The sequence below is a fragment of the Mauremys mutica genome, chromosome 6 (genome assembly GCF_020497125.1).
Source record: "Mauremys mutica isolate MM-2020 ecotype Southern chromosome 6, ASM2049712v1, whole genome shotgun sequence".
In the NCBI taxonomy this organism is placed as follows: domain Eukaryota; kingdom Metazoa; phylum Chordata; order Testudines; family Geoemydidae; genus Mauremys; species Mauremys mutica.
The window spans coordinates 68,003,372-68,017,374 of record NC_059077.1 but is presented as its reverse complement, the minus strand read 5'-3'; the positions used below and the strand labels follow the sequence as shown (position 1 = coordinate 68,017,374).

Below are 14,003 nucleotides of genomic sequence, written 5' to 3'. Positions count from 1 at the left end.
CTGAGTAAAGGGGGTGGTAGTTTGTTCAAGTCTTCTAAACCTTCCTGCAAAGGAAGGCTTAATTCAGGGAGTCTGTGACCAACTCTTGATGATAATGGACAGGAGGGGATTAATTTCGGTGGAGGTACACCAGGAATGAATTTGACCCAAGTAGTTGAGACCTCGATACATGTTTTTTCCCAAGACAAGTTTGTAGTTGCTGACTGAAAACTGAGGGCAAAAAGAACATGTGGCTTTTCTTTAGAGAGTGATAGAGAAAGACTCTGTGTTTGTTATGGTTTTGTGGTTGAGTTTTTTTATTTTCAATAATTCATGTGCTAAACTGATGAATGTACATTTTTGGATATGTGCCTGAATGTCACAGTAGAATTTATTCTTAATTGAAAAAATAAATAAGACAAGAGGCTTAGTCTTTAAACTTGGTATTTTGGTGAAACACATGAGGTCAGATACTTTAACTTGACACCAAGAACTAGAGTCAGGACTGACTTACACAACCATGTTGACTTCAGAAGGATTTTATGGAGTGTAAACGAACACTCAATCTGGTCTTGAGCGTTAAAACATTTAGTTTCTTTTATTGTGGGATTCTTATTATGTTTAGAGTGTGTTTTTCTCTCTTACTTACTCAGTGAGAGCAGAAATTATGTGCTATATGTACATCAGTGCTCTAGTGTAGGCTGGCTACCGTTTCAGCCAATCAGAGCTATAGATTAGAAGAATGGTATTATCAGGGTTGTAATGGGTTCAGTCACAGAGACCCCCTTGGGACTGACACCTGATGTGCTGAAATTACCTCTAAGCCTGTTTTCCCTGATGGCTTGGGACTCCAGAACCCTGCCTTGTTGAGCCAGACATGCTAGTCTGCTGCAACACAGACCCAGGTCTGAACCACGCCCCCAAAGCTGCAGGCTTTAACTGAAAACCACTCAGCAGGTTACCTATCTTCAGCACACAAGACACCCAGTTCCCAATGGGATTCAAACCCCAAATAAATCCATTTTACTCTGTATAAAGCTTATACAGGGTAAACTCATAAATTGTCTGCCCTCTATAACACAGGTATTAATCACTTAATTAATAAACAAAAGTGATTTTATTACATATAAAAATTAGGTTTTAAGTGTTTTCAAGTAATAACAGACAGAATAAAGTAAGTTACCAAGCAAAATAAAAAAAAACACGCAAGTCTAAGCCTAATACATTTAAGAAACTGAATACAGGTAAATCTCGCCCTCAGAGATGTTCCAATAAGCTTCTTTCACAGACTAGACTCCTTCTTAGTCTGGGCCCAATCCTTTCCCCTGGTACAATTCTTGTTAGTTCCAGCTCAGGTGGTAACTAGGGGGTTTCTCATGACTGGCAGCCCCCTTTGTTCTGTTCCACCCCCTTTTATATCTTTGGCACAAGGCCGGAATCCTTTGTCTCTCTCTGGGTTCCCCCCTTCCTTCTAAATGGAAAAGCACCAGGTTTAAGATGGATTCCAGTACCAGGTGACATGGTCACATGTCCTGTGAGACCTGAAGCCTCCATTCTTTCTGGCCTGACTCACAGGAACAAAGGAAGGCTTACAAGTAAACAGAGCCATTTACAACCAATTGTCCTGGTCAATGGGAGCCATCAAGATTTTAAACCACCATTAATGGCCCACATTTTGCATAATTACAATAGGACTTCAGAGTAATACTTTATATTTCTAGCGTCAGATACAAGAATGATACATTCATACAAATAGGATGAACACACTGAGTAGATTATAAGCTTTGTAATGATACCTTACAAGAGACCTTTTGCATGAAGCATATTCCGGTTACATCATATTCACACTTATAAACAAATTTCCATAAAACACAAGGAGTGCAACATCACAAGGGTCATCCTTATTATGATTTCTTTTCCAAATGATCTCTTTTAAAAGATTATTTCTCTTGCGTTTCGCCTCATCGCTGAAACTCAAATATATTGTATATTAAATAAATACATAGCACTTTCTCCCTTCCCTCTGCCATTTGTCTATTAAGTAAATTGCATCTGTGTGTGAATGAGATGTACCATACATAAGCACCATTATAGGAAATCATTAAAACAGCAATCTTTTAATTCTTGTTGCTACATTTGGAAGCCTGAAACTCTCCATGAGCTTGTGACTGTTGTTAGTCAATGTGCAGTATTTGCTTCTCTACATGTGGTAAACTATTTAAAAAAAATGTTTTCAGTGTACCAGGCATATGCATTTCATTAGTAATAATGTTTCCAGACAAATACCTTAGAGCAGAATCGCACCGAGAGTAATCTGACCTTTGGGCATAGTAATCACTGTCCTGAGTTCAAATTTAATAACATAGAAAATACTTGGCTTCTGTAAACAGCCATGAGGAATAAACAGGTTGTTGTATGTCATTTTACATCTCAAGCTGAATTAATTACTCTAGCTTCAGAAATAAGGTAGCTGATCACAAATACAAGAGTGACTATAAAACAGCCTCACATTTCAACTACCAATTGAAGGAATACTGTCACAGTAGTATTAATAGTAATAACAATGTAATTCATGTGAAGTATCTCTTATCCAAGGATTTCAGAGTGCTGTAAAATTTTTAATAACTCTGTGAAGTAAAGACATAGTAGTAGAAGAATTCTATATTTTAAAAACAATAGGCAAACTTTTCAAATTCGGGTGCCTAATGTCTAAATATGGATTTAGTTGCCTACGTTTAGTTGCCCAAATTTGAAAAGTTTGGCCTATATTCTTTACCTATGTTACTAATAATACTTTAGATTAATCAGATTGAAAGAATTTTCACAATCCAATTTACTTTTCAATATTAGTTATTTCCTTACTTTTACCACTTCATTGATTCTGGACAGTAATCTGTTTTTTATACCTTAATGCAAGGATGAGACATTTACATTTCCAGCACAGCAGGCAAATGTAGAAATACAAAATATTGCTACACAAAACTACTAATTTTCATAGTAAGCTTATAAGGTATTCCTCCTACTCCCCAACACAAGCATCCTTCTGTCCTTTGTTTATTTTAGTTTTAATATCTCTTTAAAAATAAACCCTTGCGTTAGTTATGCACATCAGGCTAAATCACCATGACCTAATAATAACAGGGCACTGCATACTGTACTAATGCAGCAAGCTTATTGACATGCCAACTACATCAATGTGTCATGATACACTAATGCTTTTAGATATGCTGCTCTTCTGCTGTCGGCAACAAAAACATCAAGAGATAAAATTATTAATTTCTCTGCTGTATCTTGTAAATCCTGTGAGTGGGTTTATGCTAGCTTCCCTTTGAAATATGGGTCTCTGACATTGTTATAAATGGGAGAAACATTCCTTCAGGGCTAGAATTTAGCATATAAGGTCTTGCCTTGTGAAGGATATGATTTGTAAAATGAGACAATGTATATACAGGCATTATTGAGTTTCAGGAGCACAAGCAAAACAAGTAGGTTTTATAATTAAACATTCTTGATGGTGCATCTGTGTCTCAGAGATGAATTTTATTAATTAATAAACTTATTTGGCAGATTATTAATGCTAAAGCATATTAATTGTTTTGGTGGTGAGCTGAGTTTGTGGGAAGTTCATACACATACAACTTCAGTAGGAGATTTACGTGCACACAGGTTGCAGGATCAGACCCTGCTTTGGCCATCCATATTTGTCATTACATTGATATGTTGATAGGTTTGTTTTTAACATGAATTCCCTTTTGCCTGCACTAATTTCACATTCACTCCAGGGCTGCATTTTTTTTGCAATCCTATTCCTACACAAAGAGAATTTTTGAACACTTTTGTTTATCTCCCTGTGCAAAGCTGGAAATACTGCATAAAGGCAAGGGCGCATGATTGCTGCCACTGTCATTTAAACTCAAAGGAACAAATGCTACCTTTGGATTTTTAGATAACAACAGTATTGAGTCTGTGTCTTGAATTCTATTCTGTTCTATATGGGTTCTTATATTGTGCTCATCATCGATACAGACAAGCTTCACCCATATGTTACTCATTGTGCCAGAGGAGCATAGTTGTCGACCATGGTGTTCTCCCAGGGCTTTAGGTGGTCATTTAAATAGTCTGGGCCTAGGCCATGGAGCCACCTTAAAGATAAGAACTGAGACCTTGAACTTGATTTGAAATTCTATGTGAAGCCTGTGTAACTGAATGAGAACATCACTAGCACATTGGAGGACATAAGTATTTTGGTTTTAAGGTTGCTTTTATTTCTCCCTAAACGTTAATTGGCCATTTTTTTAAATGACTGCCTAAATTACAGCCACAAAATTTGTACATTGCAAGCCTTGCATTGCATACAGTTGTCTGGTTTTTGTACATATCTGTGGATGTAACTTAGGTGGTCAAGTTTGTCAATTTGTCTGGTGTTAATCGAAGAGGTAGATGAGTTTTTGGTTGTGAACTTAAGGTTATTTATTTCGTAGTCCACAGGCGTTGACTTTCCAAAGTGCCGGGGGTTCTTGACCCCTGGCTTTATCCCAGGCCCTGCCCCCACTCCACTCCTTCCCCCAACCCCCCACCCACACCCCGCCTCTCCCTACCCCCTCTCTGCCCTGCCTCTTCCCTCCCAGTTCCACCCCCTCCCCCGAGCACACTGCTTACTCGCTCCTCCCTCCCTGCCTCCTGCACGCCACAAAACAGCTGTTGGCGGTGGGTGGGAGGCATGGGGAGGGAGGGGAAGGTGCTGATCCGTGGGGCCCGCTGGCGGGCAGGAGGCATTAGGGGGAATGGGCGGGGAGCTGTTGGGGGGCTTCCGGTGGGTGCTCAGCACCCACCGTTTTTCCCCCATGGGTGCTCCAGCCCCCAGAGCATCCATGGAGTCAACGCCTATGTCATAGTTCACTGTTCCCTCACACCTCACTCTTTCATAATCAGTCTCTGTGATCCTTCATTTTAAATTCAGGTTTTCAAAGTGGACTAAGGGAGTTAGGTGCCCAACTCCCACTGAATTTCAGTGGGACTTGAATGCCTGTCTTCCTTCGGCTCCTTTGAAAACACCAGCCATGTGTTTTATATCTGATTGGAAGGTCTGACTGTAATGCGGTCCTAGATGGAGCAGTGTTATTCCTATGGTATTGCTTCACCTAGGACCTGAATGGATGTCACCTCTTTTAATATTTGTACCCCTGTGAAAGTAATGCATTGTCATGAAATATATAAATCCATTGTGTGTTGTACAATGCAATAACTGATTATTGCATGATGCCTTGGTAATTAATGGCCCATAAGTGAATACAGCCAAGAGGCATCAGAACCCAAGAATGAGTTCAACCATATGATGCACATCAGGGACTACTGCTGATATTTATCACTGAATGTAAGTTGGAAGTGATGCAATTAATTTGTAAAGTTAGTTCACAGGATAACAGGGATCATTTGGTTGTCACAAAATTGGGGAGTGAGTGGGTGACACCCCATAACCCAGTGCTGTCAGACTGCTGGGGGGAAGGGTCCTCTGGCCCTTGCCTTGTGAGAATGATGATGATGTTTTCATCCTAAAGCACCTTGTGAATGTGATCATGATGTGGAGCCTCACAAGAACAAGGGTTGTTACTGGGGACCCACGAGTATTTCCAGTCTTCTCTTCAGTTGCATGCATAGAAGAAACAGCTTTAAAATTGAACTTTTAGCTCTGTAAAATAGTCTCTCTGGGGGTTTTGTGTAAGCTTGTGGACACTTGGCAGTAGTTTGAGCACAAATCCCCAAAGTCCTTCCCTTTAGAGGATATTGGATTATATCATCACTGAGTGAACTGGGCAGAAGAGCATTTTGATTCTGAGGGAAAAGTCTTCTTGCTGAGCACAAAGATAAGGAGAAACTGCAGTAATGGGAAAGAGTAACAAACAAAAAATCAGGACAGTGACATGGGAGTGTGCTAAAACATGATGTCTTTAAAATACGGAGAAGGTTTTTCAAACAAGAACGACCACTCCAGATAAGTGGACAAGGCGATTATTTGTGTGATTGTGAGTAATTTGAGAGTTTAGGCAGATGGCATTTAACCCTAGAGATTTGTAAGGAGAAATCAATAACTTGTGCAAATAGGCTGATGGTATTCAGGACTGGAGATTTGTGAAGAGCAGTGTCAGACTGTAGGAATATACCATTTTACAGGAGTGGAGCCTGTCTTGCTGAAGGTAAGTATTCAATGGTGGTAGTTTTTTAGCTTGCGACACCCAGTGCATGTCTAACATGTTCTTTCTGTTTCATAGATAACTGCAGTGACTTGAACTCCGAACTGCAGAGAGTGCTGACGGGGCTGGAGAATGTAGTCTGCGGGAGGAAGAAGAGCAGTTGCAGTTTGTCTGTAGCAGAAGTGGACAGACACATTGAACAACTCACCACTGCCAGCGAACATTGTGATCTAGCTATTAAGGTGCAACAGCATTAACTAGTCACTAAATGCATTGTGTGCATACTGGGATACATGATAATACCTTGCATTTATACCTATCATCTGAGAATCTCAGAGCACTTCACAAAGATTTACTGTGCCTCACAACGTCTTGTGAGGTAGGTACAGTAGTATATCTGTATTTGCATATGGGTGCACTAAGTCACACAGAGATTACCTATAGATCTTGTATAGAGCTTTTCATCTATAGATCTCAAAGCACTTTACAAATATGGGTAAGCCTCATCCTTATTTTACAGATGCGCAAAGTAAGGTACAGAGATAATCCCTGACTTTGGAGTTATAAACGTGTCATTTATTTAAAGTACCTTACACAGAATAGGCTGACTAGTGGTCAAGGTATTTAGAAGAGTAAATAATAACTATCAGAGGAAGCAATGGCTATTTAAAAATTACAAACTGAAGATGAAAGAGCTGTAAATATTTCTGCACATTAGCTCCTTACCTCACCCCTATAAAGTAGGGAAAAGAGGAAACTGCAGCAGAGAATTTATGATGTGATGGATGCCACAGGAGCTATTGGAGTTCCTGGTATCCAGGTTTGTGCTCAGAACATTAGATCACATGACTAATTACAGTGTGTGAGGCTAGATTCCAGATTTATCCTTGATGCATCAGCATGCATTATCAAACTGAACTGTAACACTATATAATCAGGAATGAAGAAAAACTCAATAATTCATTAGTTCCCTCAGAGATATAGTTCCATGTATGTAACAATTGCCTTCTAGTCTCTTCTTCATTGCAATAATGTATGTGCTAGTTAACAAACCAGAGCTGAAGCAAAGCATGCCACATCCAGAGAACTGCAGACACGTTAATTAGCAAATGGATGTTGGTCACATCAGCTTGTGAGAGCGTAAGGGCAGAATAACACTTGGATTCGGTTAATTTTGTACATGGTGATTATCAACGTGCCTGTCAGAGCAATGAGGTGAGTGGGTGCATTTAACGTATTATGCGACTTTTCCAAAAGGAAGCACTGAAAAAGGGGGCTGGTATCTTTTTACCTTTTCTACGGCTCATTTTTTATCTTTCCCTTCCTTTACTTGCAGTGGTAGTTACTATGTTCTGTAAACTGCATTAAAACAGATTAGCAATGCTGACAAAGACTGAATACTAGGTGGAAGTTTTCATTGTATCTGAAATAATTGTTAAGTAGATTTAACTATAAATACAAAACTTCTTATTCCAAATATGACATTTGATTCCTTGAGTAGCTTTCTGTATATTGTCTCCAAGAGAACATCCAGCAATATCCTGTTTTTCTTTTTGCTGTCTCTAACAAATTTTATTTCTTCTTCACATTTCAAGAATGCAGTTCATTCATGCAATGAGAAAGATAAATGCTCCTTGAAACAGTATGTGATCTTGAAATAACCTGTCTTGTTTTCTGAATCTGATTATTGGAGACCTGTAGATTCAGGTGGAGGGTTCATTCTTTATGAAGCATAGCAGCTTGTTTTGTACTGCCTGGGTTTTACAAGGAATTGCTAATCAGAAAAAGAGGGTAGGAACCTCCTCCTGAGTAGTGTGTATTTGGTATTCACTCTTGAGCCTAACTGTACGAATTGTTACATTTACAACTGTAAACCAACTATAAACGAGATGGGGGAGAAATATGGTCCAGTGTTTGCAGGAGGAAATTGATAGTCAGAACATGCAGGTTCTGTTCCTACTTCTTCCATAGACTTGCTGCATAACCTTGGATAGGTGACTTAACCTCTTTGTGCACAGGCCTATGTTAGTATGGCTCTGCACCACCTTGCAGAGTGGAAGCTCTGGAAGGGATTGTGCGTCAGAGAATCCCAGCTCTTCGCTGAGGTCCCAGGTACACAGAAGAAATGTCTAGGCTGCACCGTCCTAAGGCATAGTGTACCCATCCCACCCCACACACACAGTGTGCCTGGCCATGGCTACTTCCGCTCCCCATATCTCCTTGTGCCCTTGGGGGAAACACATGTCCCTGGGGACCCACGTAAAGAACCATCCTTGTGCTCCCCCAAATGTGGGACTGCACCTGTCCCTGTCATGCTAGTATGTGAGGAAGGATTCCTTGCGCCCTCCCCAGCCCTACGCACCCATTCAAGAGCCAGGCACAACCTGGCACTGTGAGTACATCTTCACTTCAGCTGGGAGGGTGCTTTCCAACACAAGTAGACAGACAAGCACTAGCTCTGCTTGAACAAACGTGCTAAAAATAGCAGTGTAGCACAGATGGCGAGTCAGGCTAAGTGCCTGAGTACAAACCTGCCTGGACCCAGTAGGTACGTATTCAGGTGGCTAGCATGAGCTACCCCTTCTACGCTGGCTCAAACTCTCATGTCTGTCTACCTGTGTTGGGGGGACACATTCCCAGCAGCAGTGCAAATATACCCTGTGTGTCTCAGTTAAGTCATCTGCAAAAGAGGCACAACACTTACTCATGGTGAGGCATAGTGAATGTGTTATACTTTGAGGCCATCTGAGGAAAGGTGCTGTATAAATGCCAACTGCATGCTGCTGTTTGTGTATATCTCAGTGAGGTGAACTTTTATTTATAAAGCACCCATTGTCTGCCCAGATACTCATGGTGCTGAAGAGTAGAAAGGTTACAAACTATAATAATGAAAACAGCCTTCATTAAACTTCAAACAAAAGAAGTACATTGTGTGTGCGCGTGTGCGTTGCTTGTATGCATGTGTGTAATGGTATAGCTCCCCTTACATCCTTATGTGGTGGCAGTGCAGTATTATTGGCCCTTTTTAATATTCTCCCCTCCTGCTCCTTTCTGTCTTATTGTGACTGTGTTTTTGCAGACAGTAGAGGAGATTGAGGGTGTGCTGGGACGGGATCTGTATCCAAACCTATCTGAAGAGAGATCTCGGTGGGAAAAGGAGCTGGCTGGTCTGAGGGAAGAAAATGAGAGCCTCACTGCTATGCTGTGCAGCAAAGAGGAGGAGCTGAACAGAACCAAGGCCACCATGAACGCTATCCGGGAAGAAAGGGACAGATTGCGCAGAAGGGTAAGACTACCAGCTCTCTAGAGAGTACATAGAAGAGCCTTTCTAGTAACAGGGATCTTTTCAGTTCATTTCAGGCCACATAGGTTTGTAACTGGGGAGAGCTGACACCCTGCACTTACTTTCTTGCACCATTTTTTTGGAAGTGAAGCAATATAAGTTGTAAAGAGCTCAGAGTGAATGGAAAGAAATTGCAAGGAGCTTCTGTATGATGAGCCGTCAAAATATACAGAAGCCTCATATCAGAAAATATATGTTAACTGAAAGGCTGGTATTCACGGGCAGGAAAGAATGTGTAAGTTGTTTATAGATAAAGCAGATGTTCATTTAGTGGATTTTCCTGTGAACAACAAATAGATCTTTGTCTTTGATGAGAATTCAATTTGTGATTAAGAGAAAGTAAAAGAGCAGGACACCTGTCACTGGGAAATAATGCTCTGTGAAATGAACTTTGAGTAGTCCCAGCCATGCCCTCTATCCCTGTCTCCATTTTCCAGCTGTTTGCTATGTCAGACAAAACTGTTGTTCTTTATGTAGACATTGAATTAAGACAAGAGGAAATTAAGTTACAGAAAAGATGAAAGCTTAAAGAATCCATGGTCAGTCTCTGGTATTCTTTTAAATTGTTTACTGCCTCTCCTTAATAGACAAGTTAGGAAATTTAGCAGTGTTCCATGAAACATCTGCATGTGAAATAATAATTTTGTTTTTGAAGAATGTGTATGATTTTTCTTCCAAGCCTTGTGCTGTATGTGGGTAAAAATTTAGAGACCTTTGTATTCTTCGTAAAATGTTGTTTTTTACCTAGTGGCAGCAGAGCAACCTCTTCCTTGAATGCTACATATTTAAGAGATCAGTACTCTTCAGCATGGTATAAGACTATATCATTTGCCATTTCCAGTCTTTGGATATCCAGCCATAGATCATCTCACCCAACAAAGCTTCCTATCCATTGTAACATAATGAGTTTATTTGCTGCTAAGGCCAGTTAAACCTATAATCTGTTGTGGTGCTTACTAGATCTTTATGTCTGATGCGCTGTTTAAAATTGCACGTGTGTATGTCAGAATTTGTGTTTGAGCTGGGGCTCTCGATTAATCGCAGTTAACTCACATGATTAACTCAAAAAAATCAATCGTGATTTAAAAAATGTATTGCGATTAATCGTCGTTTTAATGGCACTGTTAAACAATAGAATACCAATTGAAATTTATTAAATATTTTGGATGTTTTTCTACATTTTCAAATATATTAATTTCAATCACAACACATAATATAAAGTGTAAGTACTTACTTTATTTTTTTTATTACAAATGTTTGCACTGTAAAAATGATAAAAGAAATAGTATTTTTCAATTCACCTAATACAAGTACCGTAGTGCAATCTCATTATCATGAAAGTGCAATTTACAAATGTAGATTTTTTTTTTGTTACATAACTGCACTCAAAAACAAAGCCATGTAAAACTTTAGAGCCTACAAGTCTGCTAAGTCCTATTTCATGTTCAGCCAATCGCTAAGAGAAACAAGTTTCTTTACATTTACTGAAGATAATGCTGCTCACTTCTTATGTACAGTGTCACCTGAAAGTGAAAACAGGCGTTCACATGGCACTTTTGTAGCTGATATTGCAAGGTATTGTGCCAGATATGCTAAGTGTTCATATACCCCTTCATACTTTGGCCACTATTCCAGAGGGCATGCTTCCATGCTGATTCCTCTTGTTAAAAAAAATAAAATGCGTTAATTAAATTTGTGACAGAACTCCTTGGGAGAGAATTGTATGTCTCCTGCTCTGTGTTTTACCCACATTCTGACATATATTTCATGTTATAGCAATCTTGGATGATCACCCAGCATGTTGTTCGTTTTAAGAATATTTTCACTGCAGATTTGACAAAACGCAAAGAAGATATCAATGTGAGATTTCTAAAGATAGCTACAGCAGTTGACCCAAGGTTTAAGAATCTGAAGTGCCTTCCAAAATCTGAGAGGGACAGGGTGTGGAGCGTGTTTTCAGAAATCTGAAAAGAGCAACCCTCTGATGCGGAAACTACAGAACCCAAACCGCGAAAAAAGAAAATCAACCTTCTGCTGGTGACATCTGACTCAGATGATGAAAATGAACATGTGTCAGTCCACACTGCTTTGGATCATTATCAAGCAGAACCCATCATCAGCATGGACACATGTCCTCTGGAATGGTGGTTAGAGCATGAAGGGACATATGAATCTTTAGTGCGATTGGTTGAACAAGGAGTAGGACTGAGTGGACTTATAGGCTCTCAAGTTTTACATTGTTTTATTTTTGAATGCAGTTATTTTTTGTACATAACTCTGTTTGTAAGTTCAACTTTCATGATAAAGAGATTGCACTACAGTACTTGTATTAGGTGAATTGAAAAATTCTATTTTATTTTTACAGTGCAAATATTTATAATAAAAAATATAAAGTGAGCACTGTACACTTTGTATTCTGTGTTGTAATTGAAATTAATATATTTGAAAATGTGGAAAACATCCAAAAATATTTATAGAAATGGTATTCTATTATTGTTTAACAGTGCAACGAACAACGATTAATTTTTTTAATCGCTTGACAGCCCTCATTTGAGCATTTGTTTTCTCTTGCAAAATGTTTGTCTCCCATGTAATCATATACCATGCAGTGTAAATAGTTCTCAGCCCTGTTCACACTGAGTACTTGACACAGTATTTTCACTGTAACTAGGACCATTGCCACATCTTGAGTTACAGACAAAGTTCAAAAACGTGTTTGCTGGTTTCTCAGTATAATGAAGATATTATTTATTTTCTGTTTTCCTTCAGCTGTGCAAATCTACCACGGCTATGGACAACATGAGGATGATGTTGTATAAAACTTATTTGGAGGATGTTCTTAGTCAGGATGTCTGTTTGCTATGTCAGCCTTTGGGAGGTTTTGGAAAGTACAGTCCTCCTGGCCATATGCAATAACTAAACCCAGATCTACATTTTCTGGTAATAAAACTTAGGAACTATAAGAGGTTGAGGTGTTTAAAGAAGAGGCACTAGAACAAACTGATAAATTAAAGGGCAGTGAAGACTAGATGGTTAGCATCCAAATGTGCTAAGGAATTTAAGAATGGATTGGCTGAGCAGCTCACAATAGGCAACTTCTAATTAAAATCACAGCAGAGGATTGGAGGATAGCAAATGTTGCATCTCTCTTTTAAAGGTCTGGGGAATTACAGATCAGTAAGGCTCTGCCTACACTAGAGACCTTACAGTGGCACAACTGTACCAATGCAGCTGCACCATTGTAAGATCTCTGGTGTAGCTTCTCTGTGCTAATGGAAGAGAGCTCTTCCATCAACATAATTAAACCAGGGGCAGTAACTGTGTGAGGGGCACACCCCGAAGTGACAAGTTTTGCCGACCTACATGGTAGTGTAGACATGGCCCAAGTCTTACTTGCTTATCTGATAAATTAATGTAAATGGTCGTTTAAAAATAGAATGAATAGAACTTAAATTATTCTAATATAATAGGGTCTAACCAGTATAGTTCTACAAAGGAAAATTATACCTCAAAAATCCATTAAAATTATTTAACATGTCAGCACAATAATGGATAAAAAAACCAACTGACCTAATTTATTTGATATTTCAAATAAATTTGATTTCTAGAAGTGCCTTACAAAACATTATTAAGGAATCTCAGAAGTCATGGAGTGAAAGGATCAGAAAATAGATAAGTGACAGAAAACAAAAAAAAATAGGACTAAATGGTCAATTTTCATCATGGCAAAAATGCCATGAAAGTGCCTTGTGAACAAGGACCATATATATTGTGTTTAATATACTTCCTAATTATCTGCAAAAGCAGGAGCAGTGGGATGGCAAAACTTGCAGACAATATGTAATTATTTAGGTCAGTCAGCACTGAAAAAGTCTTCCGACTGGCTAAGGAGAAATATTTGGGAAGGGGAGAGAGATTTGGGATGGGCAAGAGGAAAAGGAGTAGGGATTGAGAAGTGGGGGAGAACTAGTCGCGGTCCAGAACACAGAAATTTGAGGGGAAGAGAGAGAGGCAGGCAGGTAAGAGGGAAAAAATGAGAACATAAAAAAGAAAGCAAGCAAAAGTATAGAAAATTCAGAAGCCGAACCCAAAAGGAAGTCAGAATTTTCAGACAGAGTGGAGAAGGACCTGGGATGGGACCTGGTGGGAACAATATAGAAATATTTAATTAATTAAGAAAATAAGGCAAATTATATTTTTACAGTATGGTAATAATAATTGGAGATATACCAATCTCCTAGAACTGGAAGGGACCTCAAAAGGTCATTGAGTCCAGCCCCCTGCCTTCACTAGCAGGACCAAGCACTGATTTTTGCCCCAGCTCCCTAAGTGGCCCCCTCAAGGATTGAACTCATAACCCTGGGTTTAGCAGGCCAATGCTCAAACCACTGAGCTATCGCGCCTGCCTCCCCCCCTCCCCATGAATTTAGTGCTTGTGAAATGACAAGTACATCGAAGGCCAGCCCGCATCTCAACCCTCACCTGAAAGG

At 39.5% G+C, this 14,003-nt stretch overlaps 1 protein-coding gene across 8 annotated transcripts in view; it reads left to right on the top strand.

Annotated features, from left to right (window-relative positions):
- MCC (MCC regulator of WNT signaling pathway) overlaps window positions 1–14,003 on the top strand; it is a 321,225-nt gene that overhangs the window by 238,152 nt on the left and 69,070 nt on the right. For all 8 annotated transcript variants that reach the window (XM_045022358.1, XM_045022361.1, XM_045022365.1 and 5 more), the window contains 2 exons: window positions 6,249–6,412; window positions 9,250–9,456. In XM_045022358.1, the coding sequence (XP_044878293.1) occupies window positions 6,249–6,412; window positions 9,250–9,456 (371 nt within the window). The remainder of the gene's footprint in view (window positions 1–6,248; window positions 6,413–9,249; window positions 9,457–14,003) is intronic.